Source organism: Acomys russatus, chromosome 19, assembly GCF_903995435.1.
Source record: "Acomys russatus chromosome 19, mAcoRus1.1, whole genome shotgun sequence".
Taxonomy (NCBI): domain Eukaryota; kingdom Metazoa; phylum Chordata; class Mammalia; order Rodentia; family Muridae; genus Acomys; species Acomys russatus.
The window spans coordinates 12,245,092-12,271,359 of record NC_067155.1 but is presented as its reverse complement, the minus strand read 5'-3'; the positions used below and the strand labels follow the sequence as shown (position 1 = coordinate 12,271,359).

General features: G+C 55.0%; 1 protein-coding gene across 1 annotated transcript; it reads left to right on the top strand.

The window, feature by feature from the left end:
• Positions 1–175: 175 nt before the first annotated feature.
• On the top strand, positions 176–24,896 carry Ppp5c (protein phosphatase 5 catalytic subunit). Its single transcript, XM_051162475.1, has 13 exons — positions 176–388; positions 5,778–6,019; positions 12,759–12,906; positions 18,404–18,525; positions 20,717–20,782; positions 21,072–21,170; positions 21,985–22,090; positions 22,493–22,635; positions 22,739–22,826; positions 23,507–23,547; positions 23,637–23,815; positions 24,194–24,275; positions 24,364–24,896. Exons 1-13 carry the CDS (start codon positions 268–270, stop codon positions 24,424–24,426), a joined length of 1,500 nt encoding a protein of 499 aa, XP_051018432.1. The 5' UTR covers positions 176–267; the 3' UTR covers positions 24,427–24,896.
• Positions 24,897–26,268: the final 1,372 nt, after the last annotated feature.

Genomic DNA, 26,268 nt, shown 5'->3' with positions numbered 1-26,268 from the left:
CCCCTATCTCATTTCTAATTGGCTCCTTCCACCCTCTTTGGTCTGGACACCCTCTTGGTCACCTTGTCCTCCGGGCTCTCAGAGGCGGGTGAGAGGGGGGTGGGGGCGGAGGAAGGGGGTGCGCCGCGCAGGCGCGTCAGGAGAGCCTTTGGGGCCCGCGCTTTACGACACTTGTGCGGCAGCGGCGGCGGTCACTCGGCGCTCCTTCGCGACGGTTCGGCCTGGTGCCGCGAGCGGCCGTTGCCAGGGTGGGGGTCGCTTTGCGGCATGGCGATGGCGGAGGGCGAGCGGACTGAGTGTGCTGAGCACCCCCGGGACGAACCTCCGGCCGATGGCGCTCTGAAGCGGGCAGAGGAGCTCAAGACACAGGCCAACGACTACTTCAAAGGTGCGTCCGGCCCGGACGGGGGTGAGGGAGGGTGGACAGCGGCTCAGGCCGTGGTGGTGGTGGGGGTGGTGCCAGGCCCCACGGGGAACCATGGCAACGCGGAGCGGCAGCCGGGGCGCTCGGCAGGCACTACCGAGTAAGCCCGGCACGAGGAGGAGGAGGAGGCTCAGGATGGACGAAAGACCGGGGGTTAGCCACCGAGAAGTGGAGCACAGAGCAGAAGCTTCTCACTGGGGAGACTGAGGCAGGCGCTGTTAAGCGATAGGGGCCAAGCGGGGGGCCAACATGTGAGTGCTAGCGAATGTTGAGACCTGGCCAGAGGTGCTAGGTGGTGGTCAGACCTGAAGAGGGCGCTACCAAATAGTGACAAGTGTTTAGGGCTGTGATGGCGCTGCCGAGCCGGGAGACCTGAGGTGAGTGAGTATTGTGACCAAGTGAGGAGAGAAGGGAATTGTGGGCACGGAGATAGATCGTTATATTGGAAGGCTATTTGGGGGAGGGCGGTGATTCGAGGAAAGGAGGCGGGCGGAGAGGTGGCGCGGGACAGAATAGCGGATCCCGGGTTAAGAGTGAGGTGTGGGAACGAGTGTCCGTCCGTTCATTCATTCTTTCAGTACGTTTGTATTGAACAACTTCCATGTGCCACGGCCATGGGCTTAGCTCTCAGGCTGTAGCAATGAATGGAACGCATGACTTGGGTTTAAGCACAGCCAGTCCTTGCCAAGTTGTGATGGTCACTTTGGATCAAGGTGACGCTAAGTACGGAATGGTCAGGAAGTGCCTGGAGAAAGAGACTCTTTGAGAATTGGGAAGGGGTTTTTACACGGTGGGTCCATTGGCCTAGTGCAAAGACCCTGGGGGTGGAGAATGAAGGAAAATAGACTGGTTTCGTTGGAGCTTGAGCAAGCCGGAAGGGGAAGACTGGTACAATATAAGATTAGGCTACGGAGATCAGAGCATGCAAAGATCTGTGAAGTCATTACAAAGTTTGGGTTTCCTCCGCTGTCCCAAGAAAAGGGACGCTGGTAGATGGGCCAGTCTAGGCTGGAGAAAATGTTGGGTGTGACCAGCCCTGGGAATGGATGAAGTCACCTAAGAGTGGGACCTACAGAGAAACCTAGAATGGAATTTTCACATTTAAAAAACGGGAAAGGGGCCGCTGAGGAGGAGAAGTGGGAGAGGTGGAAGGAAAACCCAAGAAAGGTGCCACAGGCTAAGGGAGCCGAGTTCTTCCAGAAAGAAAGCCACATGCCTGAACGCCTAGCCCCCGGCATTGACCATCAGAGGTCTGGCTCACAGATGAAGATCATGCTGGTGACAGAGCACTGTGGGTGATAAAGAGGCCGCCAGCCCAGAAGCCCCTGCCTGGTGAATACGTGTGAGGAGCTGGAGACCCACCAGGGCAAGCGTCTCTGAAGGGGACCGGAGAATTGGGGTAGATGGCAAGAGGGAGTAAGTGGGGTCTCTAGGAATGCTTGTTCAGGTATGGCCCAAAAGAGATGCAGATCCAGCAAGACGGATCTAAAAGAGGTGGGAGAGTGTAAGAAGGGTCTAGAATCCCAGGAAAGGGTGGGCCCATGTCTATGGAGGTAAGCCCAGACCTTGTGATGCTTGCCTGTCAGCCTAGCTCTGGGGAGGCTGAGGCAGGAGAATTGTGAGCTCGGTGACAGCCTGGACCACACAGCAAGACATCTCAAACAAAATAAAGCGAATGGGAGGGAGGGAGGGAGGGAGGGAGGGAGGACCAGAGAAAGATGAGGCCAGAGTTAAAGCCCTAGAGGGCCAGGTGGGTTTATAGATGTCATCCTTAGGGTGGGAGAGAGCTGTAGAGGGTGTTGGTTTGGTTTGGTTTTTCGAGACAGGGGTTCTCTGTGTAGCCTTGGCTGTCCTGGACTCACTTTGTAGACCAGGCTGGCCTCGAACTCATAGCGATCCACCTGCCTCTGCCTCCTGAGTGCTGGGATTAAAGGCATGCGCCACCACGCCCAGCCCGCTGTAGAAGCTGTAGAGGGTTTTAAAGAGAGGGGTCCAGATACTTTGAGTACAGATACTGGTTCTCCCTGCTGTTGAAAGACTGCATTCAAAGGCCAGACAGAAGAGTGGAGGCTGGAAAGGAGGACAGGTGAGGGGGTGGAGCCTCTGACCAGGCAGGAGGGTAGACTTGAGGCTAGCTAGCTGCCTGGAGAGGGGGAGGGTAGCAGATGGCCAAGGCCCAAAGGGGAGTGGAGCCTGGCATTTAGGTGAGTGTGGCAGGCGTGAAGATAGGTGATAAGGGCTCGGGTGAAAGTACAGACCGCTGGGGACTTGAACTGCCTGTCAGCTGAGGCTCTGGAGAGCTAACCACTGCTTCAGGTTTGTGCCATCTAAAGCCTTGGGGTGGGGGTGGAGGCAGGAAGCTGGGCGGCTGAGGTAGAGGCTAGAGGTGAATAGGACTCTGTAGGGGAGGGCAGAGTTTAGGGCGGGGTGGGGCTGTTAGAGTGGGAGGGAAGTTAATGGGTGTGAGAGATGCTGTCCCAACAGTCCTGCAGAGCTTGCAGGGTTTTCGAAGGCTGGAGGCTGCCAGCACCAGGTGACCAGGCCCAGCTATGCAATTGGTTGGAAGGCGCGGCCATCCTTCATTGGGTCCTGAAAAGAGCAACCAGAAACTGGACTGCTGCTGCTGCTGCTGCTGCTGCTGCTCCTGCTGAGGATAAGTGAGGGAAGGAGTTAGCCATGGGGAGGGACCCTTCACCCCTCACTCCCCTCCTCTCAGGGCCTGAGATTTAGGCTCTTGGGAACCTTGGGCTGGGCAGGCAGCCAGAGGGGCCTGGCTTGGAGCTGCCTTGAAGGAGCACCCATCCTGGTCCAGGCCTCCCACTACTGTGGGCAGGCAGTGGCAAGCACAGAACCCCAGGCTCAGACTATAAGAATACCAATAAAAAGAATAATTGCAGCTGGCTTTCACTGCACCCCCGGTGGTGGCCAGGTACTCCTGAGCTGAACCCTGCCTGGGGCATAGGGGGTGGCTGGGAGCAGCCACTTTGGTTTATAGAGGAAGCCGACTCAGAGTGAAACTTCTTGCCCAGGGTCAGAGTGTGTGAGCAGAAGGCGGATATCCCGTTCCTCCCCATGTGCTCAGCTCTCCCTAGCGGACTCATCTGGCCTCTGTGGAGGAGAAAAAGGGGTACCCTGTGGAGGAAAGGGGATCTCAGGGACTCAGAAGACCCCCCCCCAACTCCCAATCATAGAGGGCTCCTCTGAGCTCAGCTCCACTGTAAAGGTTGTGGGGACAGAGCCTAGTCCCCAGCTCAGTCTGAGTTCAAGAGAAGCAAGCCTTTGCTCTTTCCTGTGGTCCCTGAGGAAGGAGGAAGTGCTCACCCAGGGGTCTTCATGGACTGGTGGGGGTGGGGAAGTGGGGGTGGAGGGGAGTACTCTGTCATGGTTCGGGGTGCTCCTCTGTGAAGTGACAAGCAGTTGAACCTAGAGGGTGGTTCCGTTCCAGATGGAGGGTGGCAGCTGGTGGGGGGCCTCCTGCCCCTGTGCTCTCCTAACCTCTTGCATGTGGCCATGTGTGAGGCTCAGCCCATCCTGGTTCTCAGGTGCAGACAAGTGGTCTGAGGGTGAGAGGCTCTCTGCCCTCTCGTGTTAGGGATCTGCATTACCCTCTACCACTTGATGGAGTCCCGCCTTGGGGACAGGAGTGCTAAGCAGCGTATTCTGGAGTCAAACCAGGTCAGCAACGAAGCCCTCAAAGGCACTTGACATTCCAGGGAGGGTCCCCTCTGAGCTGTGCTGCCCACTGTGCCTTTCTGGCCTTGGTGGCTTCTGGGGAGTTCTAGGTGTAGCCGGCTCAGGGCTTACAGGCCTGGGAGACAACCAGAATGGCAGAGCTGGGACAGTGAGGCTGTGGAAGGTCAAATGGGCTTCCTGAGAGGGGACATTTGGACCTGGTGGCCGAAGCCCAGGAACACTGCTGAGCTGCGCCCCTAGGAGCAGCTGTCCCACCACAGGTCTCCGGCCCCCTTCATGGTCCCCTTCCCCTCTCCTCCTGGGCCATTTCCTTCCTTCCCCATTCATGAAGCCACATCTGTTACTTCAGGCTCACATTTCTCCCTCGGGCCTTGACTCGGGGCCCTGAGCACTTTGTCACTGTTATCTGGGGTCAGATCTTTCTCCTCGATACACCAGCTGTCCCTGGAGGGCATAACTGTCCCCAGACAAGGCAGGCGCTCCAGGAAAGGAGCTGGACACTCAACCCTCACAGTGTGGCGGGTTCAGCAAACGCAACATGAAGGTCACTGTGAGTGCTCTAGTGAAGTGGGGTCAGGGCAGGAACCCTCACTCCAGGCTGAGCCGTAGGAGAAAACTCTGAAACTCAGTCACAGAGGGCTGTCTGAGTACACTGGGCCTAAAAGAAGCAAAGCCAGGCTACCTGCCCAGGGTCTGAGCCTGCAGCTGTGCCAAGCTCCCACCAGGGTACATGGCAGTAGGGTGGGGCATTGGAGGCATTGCCATTTCCGCCTGCCTCAGAATCCCCACCTGCCACTAGATGTGTGACATCCAGCACCGGCTTTCAAACCTCTCTGAACTTGAGCCCCCTCGGGAAGTGGGCTAATAATAAGGCTTTCTCCCTCGGGTTCCTTGAAGGCACGCGTGTCCTAGGGTGCTGTTTGGCCCTGGCACATGGTCCTCCAGCCTGGGCAGGACCCAGAGGCAGCTCAGGCCATGGCTCTGCTGTTTATCTAGTGAGTCCTTGGGAGGAAGGGTCAGGCCTACCTCTGCCAGCCCAGGCTGGGACTCTGACCTTGAACGAGGCCTCTGGCTCCTGTCAGGTGAGCGCCAGATGGTACTTGTGCTGTGGAGATGGGGGATCCCACAGGTTGATGGAGAGCTCAGGGCCCAGCTGTGGCTCCCTTCACAGTAAAGTCTGACCTTTTGCCCTTGGCTGGGAGTTAACTTTTGTCTCTCCACACTTAGAGATCCACCCTCTAGGCCTGCTATGGTGCCCCGCCCTCCCCAGCTCCTGCCCTGCTACACCAGCAGGTCTTGGTCCTCTGCAGCTGCTGTACCTCATCTTGGCAGCCTAAGGAGCTTTCCTCCCTTTATCCTCCTGCCAGCCGCCCCCCCCCCCCCTGGATTGCCTGGCTCAGATCACAGCCCTGGCACTTGGTGGCATGTCCCTCTGATCATGGGGAGACTCCAACCTCCTGGGCATTGCTGGGCTTGTGTGTGGAATTGATTCAGACACTGGAGACTGAGGCCTGAGCCACAAGGCCTGGGCAGTGGTCAGACGTCTGGAACAGATTCCATGCTGAACCCCAGGCTCCCCACCTGTAACTAGGACCACCAGCCTAGGGTGGATTTCTGCCCGCAGCAGTAGGGCTTCATGGCCCCTTCTCCTCCTTCACAGCCAAGGACTACGAGAACGCCATCAAGTTCTACAGTCAGGCCATCGAGTTGAACCCCAACAATGCTATCTACTATGGCAATCGCAGCCTGGCCTACCTGCGCACCGAGTGCTACGGCTATGCACTGGGCGACGCCACGCGGGCCATTGAGCTCGACAAGAAGTACATCAAAGGCTACTACCGCCGGGCCGCCAGCAACATGGCACTGGGCAAGTTCCGGGCTGCCCTACGTGACTACGAGACGGTGAGCCGGGCCTCGGGCATGGGCCAGCTCCCGGCGCCCTAGGCAGGTGGATGTAGGGGTGGGGGCACCAAGGGGGGTGGGGGGAGCTATTCTGTGTCTCCTCTAAAAGGCACACCCAGATAATGGCCTTGAGGCCTCTAGCCAGTTCTTGCTCCACCTCTCAGCCATCACGTGCTCTGTGACCCCCGGGGAATCACCTGGCTTCCCTGACTTCCCATGTCCCTCTGTGTGTTGAGAGCAGGCCCAGCCTCAGATGCTGCAGGAGAGTTTCTGCTGTGTGCATGCTTGGCGCAGGGCCGACACATAGTCTGTGGTCAATAATAGCTCAGCCTTGTGACTGGTGGGGCTGTCACTAGTGATGGTGATTGGTAGCTATCATCAGCAAGGACTGCACAGACCATTGACAGCAGAGGTTCTGGCACACGTGACAGTCCCCTGTCACTGAGCAGCCAAGGAAAATGACACTAGGTGCAGAATAGTGCTTCCAAGGAAACAGAGTGGGACACATTGTAGAGGGGCGGCCTCTAGGGCCGTGCTCCCTGTGGACATGAGAGAGGGGACCTAGAGGACAGTCCCTTATCTACCGCTGTCTACTGCTGATGTGCTGTGACAGCCTTGATGACAGTAGTAAGGACTGCCAAAGCATCCACTTGGGACAGGTGTGCTCTGTGCCCCTCACAAAGACTGGCTGGCTGAATCACTGTGGCCACCCAGAGAGGGGAACAAGATTGTCCCTGTCATCCAGGTGAGGAGGCAGAAGCCACAGTTGTTAAGTGCCAGCGCTGGAAGTGGAGCCTATGTGGCCCCTGACTGTATCTCTCTCCTCCAGTTAGCTCCCTGCCCAGAATCTCTGAGTGCAGAAGCGATCACTGCTTACTTTGATATAGGTAACCCTTCACTGTGGACCCTTTCTGTCGTGTGCACGGAGCCCCAAGAGGGCTGAGGAGCCATGCCGGAGAGAGCTGGCCACTCAGCCTGGCTTAGTGTCACACCAAGTGAAGGCTTAGGCCAAGGCCAAGGGACACTTAGCAAAGGGCAGGTGCGGGAAAGGAAGAAGAGAATGGATGAGAAATGCAGGGAGCGGGGTGTAGCAAAGTGTGGTCCTTGTCCTTGAGCCTGGAAGATGCTAGAGTTCATGGAGGACATGCTCAGGCCCTGGCCTCTGGGTCGGAGCTGCATGATGGCCTTGCTTGGAGCAAGTGAACCCATGGCTCTACCTCTCCAGCCTGTTAAGCCTTGGTTTCCTCATCTGTGTGCACATGGAGGGCTCAACACCACTGTGAGCATTGTGCCAGGGTGAATGTATCTCCTGTATAGAAAGGAGACACCGAGCCGGGCGTGGTGGCGCACGCCTTTAATCCCAGCACTCAGGAGGCAGAGGCAGGCAGATTGCTGTGAGTTCGAGGCCAGCCTGGTCTATAAAGTGAGTCCAGAACAGCCAAGGCTACACAGAGAAACCTTGTCTTGAAAAACCAGAAAAAAAGCCGGGCGTGGTGGCGCACGCCTTTAATCCCAGCACTCGGGAGGCAGAGGCAGGTGGATCGCTGTGAGTTCGAGGCCAGCCTAGTCTACAAAGCGAGTCCAGGACAGCCAAGGCTACATAGAGAAACCCTGTCTCAAAAAAAAAATTAAAAAAAAAAAAAAGAAAAGAAAAACCAAAAAAAAAAAAGAAAGAAAGAAAGAAAGGAGACACCCTCTTTCAAGGCTGCCTGGAAGGAGTGACAGCTGAGACTGGAACCCATCTTCATAGTTGGAACCAAGTGGGGCTGAGTCAGCAGGAGAAAAGGCAGCTTATTCTGTGAAAAGCTGCGTGGACATGCATGTGCCCAGATGCTGCCCAGGCCACCAGCATGTTTCTCCCGGTGGACTAGAGGCAGGTGTGCAGCCACTGGCGCAGAGTGTGGAGGCATAGGCTCCAAGGTCTCGATGTCTCCATTTGTGGCCAGCTCAGCTCAGAGCCAGGCATGGGACTTCAAATGCCTGGGGGCCTTGCCTGTAACCAGGGGAGACATAGGCCTGCCTTGAAGTGTCACTGAGGTTTAGCGAGTGGGAATGGTTGCAGAGGGCCTGCCTTCAGCTCTGCATCAGCCATGCCCTACAGGTGTCCTCCAAAGCCAGCCTGTGCTGAAGGGGTCTCTGGCCTCTGGCTAATGCTGCTGCCAAAACATTGCAGGGGCACAAGGACCCTTCCACTTGGGCTACACCTTGGACCTTTTTTAAAATTTTTATTTAATTTTAATATATGTCCGTTCGTGTGGGAGTGTCAGAACTTGGTTTTGGTTTTGGTTTTTGGTTTTTCGAGACGGGGTTTCCCTGTGTAGTCCTAGCTGTCCTGGACTCGCTTTGTAGACCAGGCTGGCCTCAAACTCACAGCGATCCACCTGCCTCTGCCTCCCAAGTGCTGGGATTAAAGGCGTGTGCCACCATGCCCAGCAAGGGAGTGTCAGATCTTGGAGTTACAGACAGTTGTGAACTGCCATGTGGGTGCTGGGAATTGAACCCAGGTCCTTTGGAAGAGCAGGCAGTGCTCTTAACCACTGAGCCATCTCTCCAGCCCACACCTTGGACTCTTAAATGGCACTCGGTCTCCCTCCCCACAGGGCCATATTGCACCCCTGCACACACTCCTCCTTCTTCGCTGGCTACCTCTCGGCCCCACCCCTTCCTGGGTCACATCTCAGTTGCTATCCCTTGTGATCTTTCCTATGCGCTTGGAGCACAGTCAGCCATGCAAGACCCGGGCGGGCCATCCTGTACTCTCCGCCTGCCTGAGGATCCTGCGGGGGTTGTTTGCTTTATGATATACTTTACCTTTGTGTTTCTTAGAAGTACATCCTGACCCCCCTGACAGAGCGAGACAAAAGAAACAGGGATAGTCAGAGTTGGTCTTTAGCTCAGCACTCACGTGCTGGCCACCCTCATACCGTGAAAGCCACTTCATCTCCATGTCCCCTGCCAAGAAGGGACCACTGTTATCCCCGATTTATAGGTGAGGAAGCTGAGGTTCAGTGGGAAGTGGTGGCCTGTTCGCAGAGTCAGGCTCCTAACCATGGCATAGGCATCATGCAAGTCGCTGGCATGGTGCTGTCCCCCGGGCAGTAGCACTGTGGTATTCCTGCCTGCTGCCCTCTCTTGTGGGCGCTGGGTGTCGTGGTAGATTCAGTTTCTAGAGAAGAGTGTGTTGTGTGCAAGGCTGCCCCTCACGAGCTACCTGCCGCAAGTCTGCCTTGCTCCCAAGTGAAGGGACTGTGCTCCTTGTTGCCAATAGAGCAGCGAGGCTGGTAGTAAACTGCCTCGGGTCTGCTTGCGAGTGTCATGGTGGAGGGTGCGGGCCCTGAATGGCCTCTGCAGTTCCAGCGAGTCCAAGTTTCCAACACATGTCCCAGGGCTTATAGCTGTGACCACCAGTGCACTATGACAGCTGACAGCGCCATTTGTCCTCAGCACTGAGGATGCAACTTGGGGTGTGCAAGTGCTTTAGGCAGAGCCACTGGGAGATTCTAGGCAGATGCTCTCCCACGGAGCCATACTCTCTTCTATTCTCTTTATTTTGATAAAGCCCCTAATCCTTTCAAGGGGACCTAACCTTACAGCCTCATCTAATTCTAATTACCTCCTAAATATCAAGCACTGTGCCACAGAGGTGTACCTTTAGCCCCTGAGGGTGATAGATTTAAAGGCATCTCATTTGTTCAAAAGCATGGTAGGTCATGTGCCCCTTGCATAGATCTTAGTTTCCTTTACTGATGTGTAAAAGAACCGTGTGGATGTCGCAGAACCCTGCCACAGAGGCAGTCCACATAGAATCTTTTGTTTGTTGCTTGTTTTTGTCTTTTGAGAGGGTCTTGCTTGCTATGTTACCCAGGCTGGCCTTGAACTCCTAGAGTCAAGCCATCCCCTTGCCTGCCTGGGCTTCCAGAATCACTGGAATATTGGGCACACTGCTACGCCTGGCTTCAGATACCACTTTTTAAAGACACATCTATGACCCAGGTGTGGTGGTGCATGCCTTTAACCCCAGACAGAAGTTACAAACTAGCAAATTTCTATGAATTCAAAGTCATAGTGAGACCCTGTCTCAAAAGGAAGGAAGGAAAAGAAAGAAAGAAAGGCCTAGTGCTAGCACTAAGTTCTGATGCAATGGGTCTCAGGGTGTGAAACAAACACCCTTCCCTGGGAGAAGAACATGACAGCGCCATCTTTGTGTCCGTCAGACCTAACACACGTCACAACACCAGCATAGCAGGCCTTGGATTGAGTGCTTGCTTGCCACAGCTGGGTCAGGGATGGGCCCAGCAGTGAACTCTCCACCCAGCCTTCTGTGGAGTGCGAGCGCTGCTTCCAGTTTTCTAGATGCTGGGGGTCCTGAGTGAACAGGGCATGTGTCCTTGAAGGCAAGAACCCAGAACCCAGAAAACTATTACCTCTGCCTTTCTCCAGGGGGAGGGGGGAGGGGAGCATTCAGGAGCCTGCACTTCGACACACACACTTTCCAGGAGTACACAGAGCCCCCTGGCTTTCGGGGGATAACTACCGTGCTCTTATCTAGTGGGGATAGAGCTGTACGGAGGACACAGTGAGCAGGGCCGCTCACCACCTTGGCAGCACCCAGCTCCACCTTTCTCCTAGCTTGCAGCCCACCTGAAGACAGGCTTGTCGCCCCTTCTTCCTTTAGGAGCCATTCATTTCCCTGCTGAGGACATAGCTCTGTCCCCATGTGCCACTTTGAGTAGGAAGGACACTGTCCCCAGGCTGGGGGCTTCCTGGGGGAGATGAGCAGAAAAGGAAGTTGGCATTCTAAATGCAGTGTGAGGGGCCTGAGCTGCAGGGGGAGAGCTGGCGTGCCTGGGGACCCATGAGAGGCCAGGCTGCAGACAAGATTAGGGTGGGCCTTCAGGGCCAGGCCTGGAGCCTTGGGGAATGGAGAGAGCCTGGTCTCCCTGCCTCTCCTTGGGAAAAGCTCCCAGGGGCTGCCTAAAGCTGGCAGCCCCCAAGCTTGACGCCACACCCACACCTCAGTGGAGCTTCTGGCAGGTGGCCCAGCCTGCTGCTGGCCAAGCACCTGCAGGGAGTAGCGGTAGGCTTTGCCCAGACTCTGACTCACTCAGCCAGCTAGCTTTGGGGGAGGGGAGCAGTCTCAGGACTAGCCCTAGGACTTCCTTTTCTGTCTAATACGCAGACACTATGGGAAGCCCAATCTTAGGATGGCTGTGTGGGTCAGCAGGCGTGTGACAGAACTTTCTTGGGCAAGGTGCAACACTTAACCTCAGATAGAGATCCCACAACAGACCAAAGTACAGCAAAGTCCTGCATGGTGACCCAGTGGTGTTTATTGGAGTTACTTACAGTAGGAACAGAAATGACTCAAAGCCCACCCCAGCCTGGGTGACAGCTCACAAAGCTGGGAGCCTGGAATACACTGTCCAGCTTGCAGGCAGCTGAACGTGGGGAAGAGTGTCTGAGTGACTCAGTTGGTCTATTCCTCTTCCAGGCGCTCCGACTTGCTTCTGTTTCTTCCAGCCAGCTGGTCTGGTCTCAGCCTTCGTTGTAGCTTGGCTTCTCTTAGCAGTCTTTATTGCTTACTCTGGCAGGGAGGGGCCTAGTGAGTTTGGTCCATTTCAGGGACTTGCTGACGCTATTTTGAGCTGTTTACCTCTCTGCATAAAGAGCTTCCCTGTAGGGGTGGAATGTTTCAATCTCAGGAGAAACTTAGATTTGCAGCAGGTCAGGCTGGGCCCAGTTACAGCTCTGGTAGCCAAGCATCGGCGCAGAGAGGTCTGTTGGCCTGGGGTCTCTCACTCCGTAGCTCCAAGCAGCCTGTTGTTCCCAGTCGTGCTTCCAGCTCCCAAGTGCCGAGATAACAGGCGTGCACCACCAGGCCCAGCTCTGTCTTCCAAGCTCCTGGGATTGGGGTTTGCAGGAAGCCAGGCAGAGCAGAGCAGGCAGAGCTCCTGTAGCTATTGTGGCCCAGAGTGCCCACCCACAACTGACTGTGTTCCCTCAGCCAGGTGCGGTGGTGCACTCCTGTAATCCCAGCACTCAGGGAGGCAGAGGCAGGCGGAGCTGTGTGAGTTCAAGGCCAGCCTGGTCTACAAATGAGTCCAGGACAGCCAAGGCTACACAGAGAAACCCTGTCTCAGGAAAAAAACAAAAAAATAAACAAAATACATGTTTGCTCATTCATTCTTACAGTTTTCTCTGAGATGACTCTGTTACAAGCGTCCCCTCCCAAAGGGGAAACTGAGGCCCACACAGCTACCCTAGGTTCCCCCCTCCCCCATCATCACTGGCTAAGCTGGACCTGAGCTGTGCCTACTTACCTTGTTTCCCCAGTCTCTCAAGAAGCCCCAAGGGAAGCAAGTTGCTGACCGCCACCTGCACAGTCCCTCTTGTGTACCGAGCATGTCTTCCTCAGTCCTTCCAGCAGACCCCACCTCACAGATGGGGACACTGTTCTAAGACTCTAGCCTCCCCCACCAGCTGCACTGCGAGCCTGAGACCTTGCTTCAGCTGGACATCTGTTTGCTTGTAACAGGGTCTGGGTTGCTTAGTGGACACCTGCACAGGCTAACACCCTGGTCTCTAAAGCCGCCCTGTGGAGGGGGTGTAAACACTGAGTCCTGGCTGACAGACCCAGGCTTGCCTGCCAGCAGGTACTAGCCCCTGGGTGGTCTGACCCTGGGCCAGGTGGCTGGCCCTCCAGAGTGTGACAGCTCTTCCCCTCTCCCTGTCTGGCCAGGTGGTGAAGGTGAAGCCTAATGACAAGGACGCCAAGATGAAGTACCAGGAGTGCAGCAAGATTGTGAAGCAGAAGGCCTTTGAGCGCGCCATTGCGGGCGACGAGCACAGGCGCTCTGTCGTGGACTCCCTGGACATCGAGAGCATGAGTGAGTGGGCCCGCCTGTGTACCCCACACACTCAGCCCTGCCACACGTAGTGGGCAAAGGCAAGCTCTCAGAGGGCCGTGGGGACATAGGTGTCACCCGCAGCTTCTAACTGTCCTCCTTGGCCCTCTCCCTCCGTCTTAGTCTTAGGGGTGGGAGCCCTTGCGATTAAGCTTGGGGAGTCTGGGGTCTTTCTTTTGTTGAGCCTCACAGACACCTTGCTCCAAGGCCGTTGCCCTCCTGTGAGGCTCAGGGTGCACGGTGCCAAGCAGGTGCTGCTTCCGTGTCCCCCACCATGTCTTGTGGGTGAGGTGGCCTTATTCACTTTCACCCTTGATTTTGCCTGATGGGGTGTGCCCATCAGGTCTAGAGGAATTCAGACATAACCACAAGTAGCGTCATGCCTAAGAACCCCATGGTTCCAGTACTCCGTGACAGCGCCTCAGGGTTAGGAGGAGAAAAGGGGGAGCTGGGGTGGGGAAGAAGAATAGGAAGAAATATAGCCGGGCGTGGTGGCACACGCCTTTAATCCCAGCACTCGGGAGGCAGAGGCAGGCAGATCACTGTGAGTTCGAGGCCAGCCTGGTCTACAAAGTGGGATCGTTGTAGCGTCTTCTCTCTTTGACAAGAGCTGTGTGCTCACAGCACACACACCCCCTTCCCGACAGCAGAGGCGGATCCAGTCACATACTCCTTTAGTTTTCCTCAGGTGTTCACGTGAGTCCAGGGTTCTGTGTGTATGGGGGCAGGGACAGAAAGGGTCCCCTTCTAGCCCAGGCAGGCCTCAGACTCACAGTACTCCTCCTGCCTCGGCTTCCCAAGTGCTAGGCTTACGCTGGGGAGTCACCATGCCTGGGCTCTGCCCTCCTCCCAGCCAGCCAGTTCTTGGGGTCCTTGCTCACTTCTCTGGTGAACTGGCTCTAAGGAGCATGGCTCCCTACCTGCCCCAGGTTAGATGTTATGAGCTGTACTGTCACTTTGCCTGAGAATCTCTGGAGACGGTGTCAGTGTTGTCTTGTCACAACCCCCTTTGGAGCCCCCTGAGGCCACCAGCATCACCCTGACTCACTGCTAGTCAGGGTGTTCGCCCACAGGACTCCCATCCCACAGCCACCAGCAGTCGAGCTGTACCTGCAGGGACGTGTCTAGATTCAGCCATCTTTGCAGTGCTGCAGCTCCCTTGTCCGGTCACTTCCTGGAGCATGGGCCTTGAGTCACGAGTGCTGGGGATATCTGGAAACTACTGGTAGGCATCAACCATTCCTGCTTTAGTGGGCTTCTCCAGCCTCCCAGGTCTCTGCTCCACACACACAGCCATTTATTTACCAGGCCGGCTTGCATTGGCCTCTTGTGTTACTCTGTCAGCACAGGGCAGACAAAGGCCTTAACCCCATCCAGCTTATTATACTGCTGAGCCACCAAGCAGAGCTGTTCTCTTGCGTCCATGGGAGGGCCACTGTCCAAGTGTCAGGAAGTACCAGTGTCTCAGAGTCAGCCTTTAAGAGGGGAGGGTCCCCTGCTCCTGAGGGTTCCTCTCCACCTTCCTCAGGTGGCCCCACTCTGTGTAGACACTTAGGAGTCCCAGGAGTGACACACCTAGACGTCGAGGACCCTCGGGTTGTGTGTGCCCTTCAGCACAGAGACAGCTTCAGTCAGTGTCCCACAGCAAAGTAGAGAAAGCCCGCACATTGAATTTGCCTGGCTGAGTTGTTGCTGTGAGCTCCTGTCAAGGCTGTGCCTGGGGCTGCGGCACAGAAACGTGCCCGGGCCAGCCCTCCTTCCTGCCGCACACGGCGTGGGCTTGGGGAGCTTGGGCAGAAGCCCTGTTCCAGTTTCACACGTCCACTTAATCCTGCCAGGAAGTGGAGTCCACACTTGTGTTTTAACGGGAGACAGCGCCTAGTGATAGCTCTGTGCGTCACCACATACGTCACCATGCATTCGGATACAGCAGTCCCCTCAACCTTAAGACACCCGTTAGCCCTCCAACTCACAGCGCTGTCAACTCTCGACGCGGACCACTTTTATTCCCATGTGTGTGGGTATTTTGCCTGCTTGTATGTCTGTACAGCACTTCAGAGGCCAGAGAGGGCACTGATCCTCTGGACTTGGAGTTACAGGCCATTGTAAGCCGCTTTTGGATGCTTAGAATGGCACCAGGGCCTCTGCAAGAGCCACAGCTCCACACTTCATATTCTTTAGGCACCACAGTGCATGTGGCTCTCTTATCAAGGGGTCTTGCAAATTTCTCTTCGTCATCCTCTAGCCCTTCGATCTGCTGTTCACAGTCGCAGGGGTGAGGTGGGGGCATTGAATGAAGACACCTGTGCTTCATTTTAAAATCTTGGTTCTTGTTGCCTTTTATTGCTGTCAGAGTCCCTGCTGCTCCAGGCACTGTCTCACCAAACTTCTCACTATAATCTCTGTCTTAGAAATTTTAAACATGAACTGGAGAGATGCCTCAAAGTTAAGAGCACTGACTGCTCCTCCAGAGGTCCTGAGTTCAATTCCCAGCAACTACATGGTGGCTCACAGCCATCTATAATGTGATCTGATGCCCTCTTCTGGGCTGCAGGTGTATGTATGGCCAGAGCACTGTATACATAATAATAAACGAATAAATCTTAAAAAGAAAGAAAGAAATGTTAAAGATTAGCAGGGTGTGGTGGCACACGCCTATAACCCCAGCACTCAGGAAGCAGAGGCAGGCGGATCTCTGTGAGTTCAAGGCCAGCCTGGTCTACAAAGCAACCCAGGACAGCTAAGGCTACACATAGAAACCCTGTCTTGAAAAACCAAGAAGAAAAGAAACATTAAACATTTCTAAACAAGGTTAAATATAGCAAATTTTTGTGGACTCCCTTAATGTTTGGGCTCTGGCAGGGGCTTTCTTGCTCATCTCAGGTGTGCTGACATGTTGTAGTTAGACCTTCTTTCTCTTGGCTTTTGTGTGTGCTCACATGCACAAATGTGTGTGGGGGGTGGGAGGTGTAGGGGTGTTTGTGTGTGCATGGTGAGGGTACACACCGTGGCATGTGGGTGGAAGCCAGAGAGCACCTTGGAAGACCAGTGCTCTCCAGTTCCCTTCCACTCTGTGGGTCCTCGGGACCAAACTCAGGTTGTCAGGTTTTGTGACAAGATTCTTTCCCCGCTGAGCCATCTGGCCATGTCCCTCTACTCCATTGTCCTTACTCATCTTTTCTCACTATAATGCTTAAGAAGGCCTCAGCCTCAGAACCCTCCTGCCTCAGCCTTGCAGGTTTGGGGATTAAATGCATGCACCAGCACACCTGGCCTTGCCTTATGTTTTTAATAACCCTAAGTACTTCTCCTTTCCCGAGACGAACGAACTCTTCTTCTTTCCCCATGTTCTTGTTCACTGGCTTGATGTTTCTAGTAGCATCTCTCAGACATGCAAGGGGAAGTAGGCACTCCAGATCTAGCAGGACTTCTGAACTGATTCTGGTTTTGTGGCAGTTAAGTTCCATGGAGCAGGAAGGGTCCACAGTCCTGTATGGCTTGCACAAGAAACAAATCAGATGCTCCTCTGGGGTATCCTTCCCCTCAGTACTGAGGCAGGCACCCCGTGTAAGGCGAGCAGACATTTCAGTAGCTTCTGGTCAGTCCACCAGGTGAGCTGTTCCCTGCAGAGTGGCCCTGGCATGTCTGGGGTGTGTGCAGCCATCTGCAGTGCATGGAAGTCTAAGTCTGTCTTAGGTAGTAAGGTAAGGGACTCTGTCCAGGTGACATCTAACCCTGACCACCACACAGCTCCGTGTGACCCTCTGCTCTGCAGCATTCTGAGCCTAAGCCGGTGTCTGAGCTTTTGGTCCTTCAGAACCCTCATTGGGAAGCTGAGAATGGGGTCACGGAGAACTCCTTCACTCCAGGCCCTCTGCCCTCAGAAGTGTCTTGGTCTTCCCTCCTGCCCTTTCTTTGACTTTTGGTGAGGGAGGTCCTGCAGATGCTGTCTGCTGTCCCTGTGTGACTCCCCACCACCCCCCATGCTGCTGAGGGTCAGCTCAGACCCGACACTACTGCAGCTTTAGCTATCTGCTCTGGCCAAGAGATTAAGACGTTCACATTTTCCTAGTAGAATGTGGAGCTGGCGCCTTCAATGAGAGCACAGCACAACCATGGCCTGCACAGTGGGTGACCACATGGCCACCCAGGAGTCATGGTCCCTCCTTTCCCCTCTTACCTTTTTTCTTCCTTCCCCGACTATGTTTCTGTCAGCCAGGGCCGCCCTAGCAAATCCCACTTGTAACACCAGTACTGACAGTATGTCACAGCAGAGCGCACTGTCTTTTCTCATCTCGCTCAGCAGTCAGCACAGCCTCCTCCGGGTCACCGAGACCGAATGCAGATTTCTCCCACCACTAACCAGACACCCCCCACACACACACACACACAGTCTGCGGTGGGTACCATCTGCAGACTGCTCTGACTCAAATCAATTTTGACAACTGGAGACCCAGCCCCAAGCTCCCTCCCACACACACTCTTTTAAAAAACATTCATTGATTATCATGTTTGAGTGTGCAGGAGTGTGCTGTGGTGCTTGTGCAGAACTTGCCACCTGCACACTGTTGCTTGTTCCAAGTCCCAGATTTGTTTTGACCATGCCGCTGACCCACTGAGTGTGAACTAGGGCTCCCACAATCTGCTCTTGAGGCTTCCTTACTTTGCCAAGTGACTCACAGAACCCACAGGGCGCTTACCAGTCTGTCACACAGTCTACAGATGAAGAGCTGCAAGGGACAGCTCATGGGCATGTGAGCCGCTCTCCAGCAGCCTCCACGGTCCCGTAGCCTTGCCTTTGCCTCGGGCTCTCCACAGAGACCTCACTACACAGACATAGACTGAGTCAAGCCATCAGCCATTGTGCCACCAGACTCAAGTCATCCACTTGGGAGTTGGTAGGGGAACCAGCTTTATTTGGGGACCTGCCTCCTGAGAGCGTGGCAGGAGCTAGCACAGCATGTAGGCCCCCTCCCTCCCAGACACACCCTCTCGGGGAACTTGGGCTTACAAGGGGCTGATCTAGGGAAGGATGCCACATGCAGGGCGGGGTCTTCATCATTCAGGCTTTGTGTCATCTTTTCTTCTGACCCTGGCTGGGGATGCTGCCCCGCAGTCCTCATGCTGTGTGTTACTGGTACACAGGGCCAGGAGGAGCGCTGGCCCATAGTCTGATGTTACCTGAGGGTCACCAGGCTCTGAATCTGGAGAGATTATTTGGCAGCCGCCCTCTTAGCCACTGCTAATTGACTTACAATGTGGGGCAAAGGGAAGGGAGACAACTCACCACAGGACAGTCGCCAAAGGAGGAAGCCGCTGCTTAGAACTGGCCAGAGATTCCAGGGATTGTAAGAGCACTAAGGCACCATGGGAAACTTCCTTGCCCCATCTCTCCTTACCCCATTAGTAGGGACCTGGTTCCTTTCCCTGCCCCTCCATGGTTGAAGTCACTCACTCTATCTCCTTGCCCATACACCAGCCATCGAAGATGAGTACAGCGGGCCCAAGCTTGAGGATGGCAAAGTGACAATCACCTTCATGAAGGAGCTCATGCAGTGGTACAAGGAGCAGAAGAAGTTGCACCGGAAGTGTGCCTACCAGGTAACACACCCTCCTAGGACAGAGCCCTGTGCTGCTGTGCCGCGCCATGCTGAGGGCCACCATGTGCCCTCGTCCAATACCAAAGCACTCTGGGTGTGCCGGGCAGCCATTATACACGTGCAGAGTTCAGAAGCCTGCCCATGCTCAGAAGTGAAACCTTCCAGAAGGCAGTAGAAAGGGGAATTCTTTTTTTGTTTGTTTGGGTTTTTGTTTGTTTGGCCTCAAACTCACAGCGATTCGCCTGCCTCTGCTTCCCGAGTGCTGGGATTAAAGGCGTGCGCCACAGCATCTGGCTTTTAGTAATTTATTTTTATGTACATTGGTATTTCGACTGCATACGTGTGTGTGTGTGAAGGGAATCGGAAAGGGGAATTCTTGCAGAGCATGAGTAAGAGAGGACCTGCGTGCTTGGGACAGGTCTCAGGTAATCCAAGTCATTTCTGTGACAGCTAGCCACACATGACGTGATGAGGTCTCTCCAGAGATGAGGTCACAGCCTGCACAGTGGTCACTGCCTTCCCCTGGTGCCTAGCCCTAACAGAAGCCGCCTTCCCTGCCACCAGCCTGAGCAGTCTCAACCCCACTGCCCCCACGGAGGGCTGCTTGTCACTTCCCTTGAGGGTGTTTGCACTGTGGCTCTCAGGTGGCTCCGTTGGCTTTCTTTTGGGATGTGATGTTGGCTCTTGGGCTTGTTCCTGTCTTTACAGCAGCGAGGGCAACAGTCCTTCTCAGCTTCTACCCCCTGACCAGAGTGGCCGCCTCCCATATTTTTATGACACTTATCTTCTCCCCACAACTGCTCAACCTGCGTGGAAGTTGAAAAAGGAGCAGTTAACAGCCACATACTTCCCACAGATGCGGGCACTCCACTCCTTACTTTTTCCAGAACCATTTGAGAGTAGTTGTAACCATCATAGCCTGTATCCTAAAACAGGGACATCCACCTATGTACAGGATTGTCTCCCTAATGAGATGCTATTAAGGATTAAGTCATGTAAACAGCTACAGGCTGCCCATAAGACCTAAACACACTTGACTTTTCTCGAGGTCATGTTCAGTGTGTGCAAGCAGTATTGTCAAAGGTTCTAGTGTTTTCCTTTCTCCTGAAGCTTCCCAGAATGTTAAAGGTGATTGATGGGGTTGCTGAGATAAGGCCTTACTATGCAGGGCATGGTGGCACACACCTTTAATCCTAGCCCTTGGGAGGCAGAGGCAGGTGCCTATCTTGAGTTCAAGACTAGCCTGGTATTTATAGGAATTTCTAGACCAGCCAGGGTTACCCAGTGAGTGAGTGAGTGAGACCCTGTCTGAAAAATGAAAAGAGCAAAACTATGTACCCTAGACTGGCCTTAACCTGCCAGGATTACAGGCGTGGCCTAGCATACCCACTTAAGCAGATTCCCAAAACACCAATACCCACTGCAGAATTGAAGGTCTGTCTTCTCTGCAGTTAGAGAGACTCACGTTTAAGGGCCTTTATGACCATGGCATTTACATGTGTGTAGGCTAGCTCTGTATGTGTGTGTATGCACCCACATGTACTGCACGCATGTGAGTTTGCAGGTATGCGCATTCCTCTACATACCTGCAGATGCCAGGGGAGGGTAGACGGCGGGGCCTTAGCTGCAAGCTCTGCAGTTCATTTGGGCTTGCTAGGCCACAAGCTCTGGGGATCTGCCCCCTCAGTGCTGGGACTGCAAGCGTGTGCACACACAAGTGCTGGGGATTTGAACTCTTAACCCACTGAGCCATCTCCCTGGCTCTGGGCTGGTTCTTTTAGGTTTTCTATACCTTGAACACATTTTGTTTCCTAATGCTGGTAAACTTCAAAAGATGGGCCAAAACCCTTGTGAAATGACGATGACGTGTGGAATGCGTGTGTGTGTGTGTGTGTGTGTGTGTGTGTGTGTGTGTGTGTGTGTGTGTGTGTGTGTGTGTGTACACACTGCATGTATGCAGCACCTGTGGAGGTCAGAAACGGACATTGTGTCCTGAGAGACTGAAGATGTAGACAATTGTGAGCTACCATGTGGGTACTGGAAATCCAACCCTGGTCTTCTGGAAGAGCAGCCAATGCTCTTAACTTCTGAGCTATCTTTCAAGCCTCTATCATAGTGTTTAAATGGCACAGGCCAATCAGAGGGCCGCACCCACCCAGCCAGCCCTGCTTACAGCCTGCCCTGTCTTCCAGATCCTTGTACAGGTGAAAGAAGTCCTCTGCAAGCTGAGCACGCTGGTGGAGACAACGCTGAAAGAGGTGTGCCTCGTGCTGTGGGTGCAGGGGGAGGGGGGTGCATGTAGTGAAGACAGGGTGAGCCATTGGGGAGGTCCCCCAGTCAGGACCTCAGAAACCCATCCGCACAGCCTTCCCTTCTCTCTGTACCCAGTCCCCTCCTGTGTGTCCTCCTCAGTGCTGTGTCCCCTACCCTTGTGCATTGCATGGATTTTCTTGGTCTGTTATGACCTCTCACCCCTCATTTCCCCTCTGCCCCCTCCCCACATCTCTCTCTGGGCCCCTCCCTCTCCGGTGGCCTCTTTTCTTCCAGACAGAGAAGATTACAGTGTGCGGGGACACCCATGGCCAGTTCTATGACCTCCTCAACATATTTGAGCTCAATGGCTTACCCTCAGAGACCAACCCCTATGTATCCTTAGTGCTGCCCATATGGAGAGGGTGGGGCCCCACCAGGAAGAGCATCAGAGCCCTCACCTTACCACAGTTACCACGGCCGGCTACAGGTCCAGGCCCTATTTCTTTCTCACTTATTACAAGGTGACGTTGGCAGCATCCAGCCCTGTTACTGCAGCAAGCCATCTCTTCTCCTGTTTTCATCCCCCCATCTGTACAGTGGGGTGATAAGGCCTTCCTCACTGCATTTGGGGGTTGGGGGGTGATGAGCAAGGTGCTAGTTTAAAAGCAGAACCAGCCTCGGGGTGTTTGTTTTGTTTGGGGTTTTTCTGAGGTGTGGTGTCATGTGTGGGTTCTGCTGGCCTTGATCCCTTGAGCTTTCAGACTCCCGTCTCCCTCCAGATGCTAGGATGGTAGGCATGCAGCAGCGCACCCAGTTTATATAACGCTCACCATGAAACTGAGGCCTTTTGTCATGGTCCATGTGCTCTGTCCCCACTGAGCCCCATCCCCAGCCTGTCCTCACGTGTTTGACAAGGATAGTTTCCTGGTGCTTAGCCGCTGTATAGAGTTCCTAGGCTTTTGGGAGGAAGGGCCTGTCCCGTCTTCTGTGGTTTGAGGATTGGTCTCGGGGAACAGCTCGCTGCCTCGGGTCTGCCATTGGCTTCCTCAGGACAGGTGAGGTTGGGTCCTCGGTGCTGTCCTGGGGACCTTCAATCCAAAGGCAGGCCAGGGGACACTCCCTTCAGAGGAACTGAAGCCAAGGGGACAGGAAGGACTGCCCTCCTGGCCCATCAGCCATCCGCTCCACGGTTTCCTTAACAAGAAAGATATTTAATGGCGACTTTGTGGACCGTGGCTCCTTCTCGGTTGAAGTGATCCTCACCCTCTTCGGCTTTAAACTCCTGTACCCAGATCACTTTCACCTTCTTCGAGGTGAGGAGGGTTCTATTTCATAAATCAAGCAAGCTCGGGAGGGTGGGGGGCGGCCCACAGGTAAAGTGAGTAGGTTGCACACTGCCTCAGCAGCACTCGCCGTGGATAGCTCAGTGTGGGTATTCGCCGTGCCCTTTGCTGGCAGGTGACAGACAAGAGGCTCAAGGAAGCAGTGTCTTTTTCTAGTTGACACATGCAGCAGATATGAACAGCCTCCCTGGGGTCACTAATCTAGCACAGAAGTCAGGCTGAGTAGTGAGCTGAGCACTCGTTTACAAAGCTCAGTGCCAGCCTGCCGTCATTGGGCAGTGCCATCTTGTCCCCGTGTCTGTACCTGAAATTGCCAGGCAGGTATACGAAACTGGAGGCTGAGGGTCCTCTCTGTCCCTTTGTTGTGGCCAGGCAACCACGAGACAGACAATATGAACCAGATCTACGGGTTCGAGGGCGAGGTCAAGGCCAAGTACACAGCTCAGATGTACGAGCTCTTCAGCGAGGTGTTCGAGTGGCTCCCCCTGGCCCAGTGCATCAATGGCAAAGTGCTGGTGAGGAGCCGCAAGGCCTCCCACACCATGTGGGCAACATGCTGAAGAGGGGAGGGCAGGGAGGGGGCTCCTTCCCTTCACAGAAACAAATGGCCTCCCCTAGATCATGCACGGAGGCCTGTTCAGTGAGGATGGTGTCACCCTGGATGACATCAGGAAGATTGAGCGGAATCGGCAGCCCCCAGACTCAGGTGAGTGGGCCCGGGCACAGAGAGCAGACCTGGCTCACACAGAGACCGTATGCCGTTGGCAAACACAGGGCCCACTCTTCCACCTGCAGCCTGAATGAGTGAGGCCATGCTTGCTGGGGAACGTCAGAGTCTTTGAACACATACCTGTCACTCATGGACTCCCCTCGCCCTAGAATGAGAAGTTAAGGCACCTGTTAAAGTCCCAGAGACTGTGTGTCAGTGGGAACATGGATGATGTGGGTGGCCTCTGACACTAGAGGATGCAGTGTGGCTGGTGCAGGAGGACAGCAGGGAGTGATACGGGGTGTCTAGCGCTGGCCCTCAGAGGTTCTTGCTACACATAAGGCCTGAGGCTACATCCTGAGAGCTACAGCCTTGGTCAGGACACGGGCTTTGCTGCTGGGGCAGTGGGGAGCCACAGGAGGTTTGGGGCTGAAAGAAGGCCTGCCCTGAAATAGTGTAGCAAAAGTTCCATCCAGCTGCAGGCTTTTAGTGTATCGAATGAGAGATACCGGGAAACCTGGGGCCAGCTCAGATCTAGTGTGCATGCCCAGGGCCCTGGTCACAGTGTTGTCCCTGCTAGACCCCACTGCCATCACCACCAAAGGATGCTGTGGGTAGGCACCTGTCTGATGCAGCCTGGGAGACAAGCAAGTCTGACACTCTTCCCCTCCCCGCAGGTCCCATGTGCGACCTGCTCTGGTCAGATCCCCAGCCACAGGTGAGCTGGGTGTGTGGGTGTGGGCTGAGTGGTGGGGTAGAGACAGGCCACCAGTCACCCAGAGTCTCCCGTTCCCTTGCTCCTACTAGAACGGGCGCTCCGTCAGCAAACGGGGTGTGAGTTGCCAGTTTGGGCCTGATGTCACCAAGGCCTTCCTGGAGGAGAACCAACTGGACTACATCATCCGCAGCCATGAAGTCAAAGCTGAGGGCTACGAGGTGGCCCATGGTGGCCGCTGTGTCACTGTCTTCTCTGCCCCCAACTATTGGTGCGTCTTACCCTCCCGCCCTTTGCCCAGGCCACCGGGTTTATTCTGTGTCGATTATGTTAGGTCTTCTTCCCTTGGAGTAAGACCTTTCTATCCTAGTCCACTCTCCCCCTCTGGTGCTGTGGAGGAAGCCAAGACGGTCTGCATGGGCTTCTGACCCCTGTACTCTAGAGGCTAGGGTCCCCAGGCTCCTCACACCTTGCCATGGCTTTCCTCCTCCAGCCCTTCTCACTGGGGTTGCTTCTCTGCCACCATCTTTGTCCATGGCAAGTGTGTCTCCCTCTTTTCTTCTCCTCTGCGAACCGTCCTGTTCGACTTCCCTCCTCCCTCCCTGGTCTGTTTCCCACCACACAAGCCCCTTTGCTCCTGTCCCTACAGTGACCAGATGGGAAACAAAGCCTCCTACATCCACCTCCAGGGCTCAGACCTGCGGCCTCAGTTCCATCAATTCACAGCAGTGGTGAGTGGCCTGGGATGGGCTCTGCCTGGGCAGATGCTGCGTGTGGGCGGGTCCTCTAATTGTCCCTCTCCTTCTGCCCCTGCTGCAGCCTCACCCCAACGTCAAGCCCATGGCATACGCCAACACGCTGCTGCAGCTAGGAATGATGTGAGGCTGTCCTCAGCAGTGAGCCAGGGCCTGCCCAGCTGGATGGCCCTGCCTTCGGCCTGCTGCCCCGCCCCAGGGCAACGTTGGACCCCCTTTTACTTTGTAAAGTTTGTATTTATTCCCCTTTAGGTTTCAGAGGGGGTGGGGGCAGCGTGGGGCAGCAGACAACAGGCTCCTGGTCAAAAGAAGGAGGAGTTGAGACTAGGGGTAGGGCACAGCCTGGGCATTCAGAGGAAGGCCAACCTGGGTAGGGGTGGGGCCAAAAGGAGGTCCTGCCCCCTTATCTGCATGGCTCCTCCCCTGGTAAAGCAATAGGACCCTGCCATGGGAAGACCCCCAAAAGAGGGTCATCAGGGAGGCCTCCTCCTGGTAGCCTCAGGGTGGGGCAAGGCTGGGGCCCACCCCCCCCAGCTATTTTATGTTCTGTAATTAAATATGTTAAAAAATAAAATAAAGTCATTATTGTAAGTCAAAGTTCATCTCAGACCCACATCAGCAGGTGCCCACCACACACAGACCCCTCTAGGGTAGATCCAGTTTGGTTCTGGATTCACAATGAGGTGGCCGTTGCAGGGGCCAAGAGTGACCAAGAAGCATCGTCCAACTCCCAAGACCTGGGCAGGCTGTGATCTCAGCTGAGCTTTGCAAGGAAACTGTGAAGTGGGTGGAGCCCAGAGTGTTCTGAACCCTGATTTCCCTGCAGTGTTGCAAAGCTGACATGGTCAGTGCTGTGGGCTCCTGGAGCTATTCACCGCCCCTGCTCTGCTGGTGAGAAAGGCAAGGATGGGACCGCAGGAGGAGCCAGCCTGCCTGAGAAGATGCTGTTTCTCTGGCCTGGGGAGACCCGGGGCCCCTCAAGTCAGTAGTACTAGAAGGATTTAAGAGTCCTGCAGCTGAGAATATGGCTAGCGACTGTGGTCGGCGTTTTCTTTCCAAGCTAGAGGGTGGATAATACTCCGCCTTCCCACACTCAACCCTGGGGAGCAGGACTTCACCCCATGCTAGGTGAGAGAGCAGAATGGAGCTGGCGAGTGTGAGGACGTGGAAGCAAGTTCAGGCCAGCCTGCTTGTACAAGACCCTAATTCAAAACAAAGCAAAATTTGCGAACGCCCCCCCCCCCCCCCCCCCACTCAGGCAGGAGACGCCAGGGCTGGCTCACCATCGCCCTCTGCTGTTGGTGGCAGAGTAAATGACCACTAGAGGCCAAGCTGTAGGAAACAGATCCCTACCCATCCATGTGCAGTAGCTAACCATGTCAGGGCCCTTTGGTCACTCAGAGAAACATACTCCCAGTTCTTCCGGGTGTGTGACCAGGGCCTAGAACCACTCGTGGTGGAGACAGAAGGCAACCTGTGTCCCTCAGCCCCTGCCGTGCAACACCGGAGCCTACCACCAGGTGGTGCCCCAGGACCACAATTAAATACTCAACAATGTGCAGGGCGGAGTAACACATCCAATCTGTCCACCTTTGAGATGTGTGTGGTTTATGCCAGTCACAACAACCACAAAAGCTAATACTTGTGTTTCATTAGCGACGTTACACTCTGTTTAAAGCCTAGCACAGACAGACAGGGTATCATGTAGCTGGGCTGGGCAGAAACTTCCCATGTAGCAGAGGATGTCTTTAAACTTGTGATCTTGTTTACCTGAGAGCTGGTATTTCAGGCACGCACCACCAAGCCTGGGTCCGGGTAGCAGTGGAACCCGGGACCTCCTGTAAGGCCGCAAGAGCCAGACTACATCCCCTGCCCTAGACACTTATTGTGAGCATTTTTTTCCCCACATGGGGAGATTGGCTCAGAGAGGGTGGACTCACCAAGAGCCACGGGAACCCAGTTAACTCAC

Bases quoted from the DNA above. Each gene is read 5' to 3' on its own strand.
- Ppp5c (XM_051162475.1), top strand. From the start codon at position 268: ATGGCGATGGCGGAGGGCGAGCGGACTGAGTGTGCTGAGCACCCCCGG. The intron at 6,020-12,758 runs GTGAGCCGGGCC...CTGTCTGGCCAG, and splicing joins CCCTACGTGACTACGAGACG to GTGGTGAAGGTGAAGCCTAA. The intron at 22,827-23,506 runs GTGAGTGGGCCC...CCCTCCCCGCAG, and splicing joins TCGGCAGCCCCCAGACTCAG to GTCCCATGTGCGACCTGCTC.